The sequence below is a fragment of the Ictidomys tridecemlineatus genome, chromosome 3, assembly GCF_052094955.1.
Source record: "Ictidomys tridecemlineatus isolate mIctTri1 chromosome 3, mIctTri1.hap1, whole genome shotgun sequence".
NCBI classification, from domain to species: domain Eukaryota; kingdom Metazoa; phylum Chordata; class Mammalia; order Rodentia; family Sciuridae; genus Ictidomys; species Ictidomys tridecemlineatus.
Genome location: NC_135479.1, coordinates 167,792,168 through 167,798,090, shown reverse-complemented (window position 1 = coordinate 167,798,090; position 5,923 = coordinate 167,792,168). Strand labels below are relative to the sequence as shown.

Here is a 5,923-nt window from a genome sequence, read left to right as displayed (position 1 = left end):
AATAATTAACAAGATTCATTCATTCCACAATTGACAGATTGTCAAAACTTCACATTATACACAATGTATGCAATTTTTATCAATTAAAAACAAATAAAATTGGGAAAGAGCTGCTGGAAGAAAACACTTATATAAACCTCCTCCCCCAAAAAGTGGCTCTTTCCAACCTCTGATCATACCACACTTTGTCCCCTGGGAGGTAACCAACCATTCATACCTTAGTTCTCACTTCCTCCATGAAGCCTTTGCTAACCACTTCTGAGTGAAAAAAAAAAAAAATTTTTTTCACTTAGGATTTTGTATTCAGATTGGGAGTAAGGATAAATTATGATACAGAATCAAATGAGTGAAAACCAGTGCACAATCCTTAAAAATTTTAGGAAATGGGTGTTTGCCTTACTAAGTCTCAAAGGATACACTTAATTTTTCTAATTTAGTATGTCTGTGATGATCAGAACATTGGGTCTCCAAGGTTGTGCTCTGATGTCAATGCCAAGTAAATCCCCTTAGTATTATTTTTAACATTTAAACCATTCTTTACCAAAGGCATAAATATAATTGACTTGTTTGTAGAAATATTCTTCTAAAAAATCAAAAGAAAAGTTTATTGCTGGAGCTACTTTAAAAACTAACATTGATCAGGTGATCATTTGGTCTTTATAAAATACTTGCCATGGAAATACAGGTGAGAAATAATTCAAACTCTTTTTGCTAGAAACACTAACTACTGAAACCATACATTTTTCTACATTCTTTAGGAGTACTTCCTTACAATTCTAATTTTTCTATTTTTTAAGATCCTTGATGTCTTCCCTTTAATCTGAAGTATTATGTAAACACCAGGAAAAGGACTACTATTCATTTGTATCATTTCTGAATTCAAGAAAAGCCTAAATATACCAAAAAATAAATAAAAGCATACTTTATAGTAACAATGGGATATGTCAAGTTTTAAAAATTTCTTTAAGTTATGTGGTTTGTATATTAAATGAAATGGATTGTTAGCCTCTACATTGAAATAGACTTTAAATGTTTGTGTTGGTCATTTCCTATGCATTAAACAAATTAGATTATTGAGAAATATACTATCAACCCAGTCCTTTAAATCTCCAAAATAATTTTAGGGAGGTTTCTATTTTCCATTTTGATTCTTAGGAAAATAAAATGTCAATGCAAAACTTATTTCTATCTGATCAATTATTTCATGTGACTTCAAAGTGGAAAATGTAAGTAAGGCATTTAATGAAAAACAACTCAAATTATATAGACTTCAAATATTCACTTTGAAAATATTGTCCTTAAATGTATCAACCCCAAATAATCTGAGAATTTAAATTCAATATTTTTTTAATTAAGAAGAAGAAAACATTCTATATCATGCCAAATATCTTTTCCTATGTTCCTTAAATTTGAAGTGTGGTTATGGTCAATAACTACTAGAAAACTGTCAATCTAGAAACGTTTAGGAGGGTCAATTGACCATCTAAAGAAATTAGGAAGCACTAAACAGTTATTCAATAAATATTAGGCCAATGAATAAAAATTCTCAGTTACTAAAAAATGAAATAAAGCATTCTCCAAAATGTTAGAATTCTTTGTCTATGGGACACGTGCAATGGGGTCAATAATGAAAGTTTATTTAATAAACATCCTGAAGTTTTAATAAATGTGAGCAGCATAGAATCTTGGAGATCATGGGAACTGTTGGGGTTCAAAAGAGTAAAAGTTGGTGCATAGGATATTGCTTTTCACATGGGCAAATGAAATTAGGAATGCATTACTGCAAGAAGTAAGTATATTTCTGAATGGTTGAGGTACCTGAAATGTTGTCAATAAATGATTATTATTTCTCTAAGAATTCATGCCACACTCATAGAAATAGATCAGGCACTTTGATGTTAACCATTATAAAATTGAAGAAGCAGAAAGTATTTGTTGGCTCTCCTCTGATTTTTATGGACTTATCAACTTACAACTATAGCAGTCCTTAGATTATGTAATTTGATTTACTTAAAAGTTTTGGTTTTCTAATTATAAGCATAATAGTAAAATAACAGTAGAGAATTGAAAGAAGAATAAAACATTAAAAAATTATGTACAATTTCATTAAACAAACAAAACTAGTATTAACATTTTGATGTGTTCCCATAGTATCTTTCTTTTACCATCATACATAAATGTTTATTTGAAATTTAGGATTATTCTGTATATAAATTTTTCTCTTTTGACTATTTTATCATTTCATTAAATATTCTAAGTAAACACAATATTTAAGGATTATAAAATACATCTTCAGATGGATGGTTAACAATTACTTAATCATCCTAAGTGGTTACTATTTAAGTGTTTTCAATTTTTTACAAAGTGACATTGTAATAACCATAACTATATATTTCATTCTAAAAGACTTTTTCTCATTGGTCAATAGTTGTGAACTTTTAGGAGTTTCCTTCATATAATACCAAATTATTTGACCATAATTGCACTATTTTATTCAATTTATGAAATAGCAGTCCTTACCAGGAATGCAAACATGATTCCATTTCACTGTATTCTACACAGCACTATAAATTATCATTTGTTTAAAAAATATTTCTTTAAACTCTTGGTAAGCAAGCTTCATGACTGTTTCAAATGATATTTCACTGAAGCTAAACATTCTTAATTGGATAAAAGAAATTTTCTTTTGTATCTTATCCTTTACCTACCTTCTAGTGATTATCCTTATTATGCATAGACTCTTCATAGAATAAAACTATAGAAACACTATCTTATGCATTACAAATAATCTCTCAATTTGTTTGACTTTGATTTTATACATGATTTTTGACATATGGTTGTAAAATTGAAAATTTTTTTCTTTCTAACCCTTAAGATTTTTTCAATATTTTTCAAAAAATTAAATTTTTTATGCACATGGAAAAATGAATAATTTTACTTTGCATGTACAAATGGTATTATAAATAACCTGGAAGTTATTTTATGATAACAAAAAGCATTTTTTGTCTTTCCTCTCCTTTATTTAATCTCCCTTTCTCAATTCACATTGCTCTTCCCACCTACCCCACCTCCAATAGCATTATAAAGCATGGACTCCACTGGTAATGAAGATAGTAAATTATCAGAAAATACAAATAAAATTGTTTAAAATTTATAGGAAATTTTTAGTGCATTCATATTACTATGCAATCACCAAATCACCATCCTCATTCATCTCCAGACCTTTTCTATCTTCTCAAGCTGAAACTATGGAACCATGTAACAACAATTCTACTCCTCCCTCTCCTTGGCAACTACCATTCTTCATTCTGTTTCTATAAAGTCACATACTCTGGGCAACTCATTTAAATTATATATAATATAAATATATGTGTGTGTGTTTACTTATAATATTTAATGAAATGATAAAATAGACAAAAAGAGAAAAATTTATATACAGAATAATCCTAAGTTTCAAATAAATATTTATGTATGATAGTAAAAGAAAAATTGTATGGGAACACATCAAAATGTTAATACTGTTTTGCTTGTTTAATGAAATTATACATCATTTTTTCTTTTTTATGTTTTACTCCTTTCAATTCTCTACGGTTATTTTACTATTATCCTTATAATTAGAAAACCAAAACTTTTAAGTAAATCAATAATATATATCAATAAATATATATATATAATGACCCATATGTCAATAAACTTGTACTTTTTGTCCTTACAGTTTCCACTGAAATTTTCATGTTAGGTAGTGTCTTAATACTATATGTGTATGTGTGTGTGTGTGTGTGTGTGTGTGTGTGTGTGTGTGTTATACTCCTTTTGTTTCAGTTTTATTTCACTTAGCATAATGTCTTCAAATTTCATGTAGGTTGTGACAAGTGTCAAATTTTCATTTGTATTGCAGACTGACTACTTCATCATATGTATATAGCATGCTTTATACATTCATCAATCCATGAATATTTGGGTCATTTCCACTTTTTGGCTATTGTGAAAAATGGTGCTATAAAAATTGGTGGACAACAATAGTCTTTTAAACAACATTGTTAATCACCAAATATATAGTCATTGAACTTAGGAATGCTAATACAAATTGCTGACACTTAAATTATGAATTATCTTTACCCAACCATTATAAAGAAGCATTTTGTCCTATGTTTCTCAAAAATTCAAAGGCATCTTTATGCATTCAATCATAAATTTCCTTGAAAATAGGCTGGGAAAATGTTCAGTAAGTGAACAAAGGAGTTTTAGACTGGAAACATGAATTCTTCCTCAGAACTAGGCACTCACCAAAGTCCAGGTGAAATGTGGTACTATTGTGAAAGATGCTTCTCTTCCTTTGAGCCAAAGAAGGCTGAATTGTGTTTGAGGCTCATCATAAACTAACTCTTTATTTCCCACTTTTTTTCTCAGAAATCAGGAATGGTTAAAGAAAATCACACCATGAAAAATGAGTTTGTCCTCACAGGATTTACAAATCACCCAGACCTGAAGGCCCTTCTATTTGTAGTGTTCTTGACCATCTATCTGATCACCATGGTGGGGAATCTAGGGTTGGTGGCCTTGATTTTTACACAGCGTCAACTTCACACACCAATGTACATCTTTCTGGGCAACCTGGCTCTTGTGGATTCCTGTTGTGCCTGTGCTATCACTCCTAAGATGTTAGAGAACTTCTTTTCTGAGGACAGAAGGATCTCCCTTTATGAATGTATTATACAATTTTATATTCTTTGCACTGTGGAAACTGCAGACTGCTTTCTTCTGGCAGCAATGGCCTATGACCGCTATGTGGCCATATGCAGTCCTCTGCAGTATCACACCATGATGTCAAAGAAACTCTGTGTTCAGATGACCACAGGAGCCTTCATAGCTGGAAACTTGCACTCCATGATTCATGTAGGTCTACTCTTTAGGTTAACTTTCTGTGGGTCTCATCAAATCAACCATTTTTACTGTGATATTCTTCCTTTGTACAGACTCTCCTGTGTTGACCCATATGTCAATGAACTTGTGCTCTTTGTCTTTGCAGGTTCTATTGAAGTCTTCACTATAGGTAGTGTCTTAGTTTCTTATGTCTACATTGTTTTTACAATTTTCAAAATGAAATCTAAAGAAGGAAGGGTTAAAGCCTTTTCCACATGTGCCTCACATTTTTTGTCAGTTTCATTATTCTATGGATCTATTTTCTTCATGTATATTAGACCAAATTTACTTGAAGAAGGAGATAAAGATATTCCTGCTGGTGTCTTGTTTACAATAATAGTTCCTGTATTAAATCCTTTCATTTATAGCCTGAGAAATACAGAAGTAATAAGTGTCTTGAGAAAAATTCTGAAGAAAAAGTAATCTTGAGAAAGTTTAAAACAAATGGCATTTACTGAAGCTTAATGTTATAAACGAAGCAATAACTTTCAAGCAGAATGGCAGAAAATAAGCACAAATGGTAGGTAAATAATTAAATTATAATGCAATCAAATTGTGAAGCAAAATGTAAAGGGTGAGAAATCACAGAAAGGAATAACTGTGCTGAATCTTAAGAGATGAAAACAAAAATCAAAAGCTGCCTTTGAACCTATTTAAGAATCAACTTATGCTTCCAAGCTCATGGACTGTGCAGCTTCAGTGATGAACTGTACCCAAAAGACAAAACCAAACTAGTACTTACAATGGCATTTTAGGGCAACACAATTTATTTAGTTTTATATGTAGTGCAGAAATAAATGTGTCAAATAAAAGTGAACTGTAATTCAAAATTGAACTCATAGAATTAAATAATTAAATACAGAAATGTCAATCTTCAAGAGAAGATATTATTTTAGAGAGTTTTATCTACTCATGTGTATTTGTACACATACATACCTTTATACTTGTGTGGGTGTATGTATATGTATATGTGTGTGTATATATATATATAAAACATACA

General features: G+C 30.2%; 1 protein-coding gene across 1 annotated transcript; it reads left to right on the top strand.

Annotated features, from left to right (window-relative positions):
* The first annotated feature begins 4,419 nt into the window (after positions 1-4,419).
* On the top strand, positions 4,420-5,346 carry LOC106145179 (olfactory receptor 5K1). Its single transcript, XM_013362754.2, has one exon. The coding sequence runs from the start codon at positions 4,420-4,422 to the stop codon at positions 5,344-5,346; it is 927 nt and encodes a 308-aa protein (XP_013218208.2).
* The last annotated feature ends 577 nt before the right edge of the window (positions 5,347-5,923 follow it).

Excerpts from the sequence above, each read along its gene's own strand:
- LOC106145179 (XM_013362754.2), top strand. The coding sequence starts at position 4,420 with ATGGTTAAAGAAAATCACACCATGAAAAATGAGTTTGTCCTCACAGGA.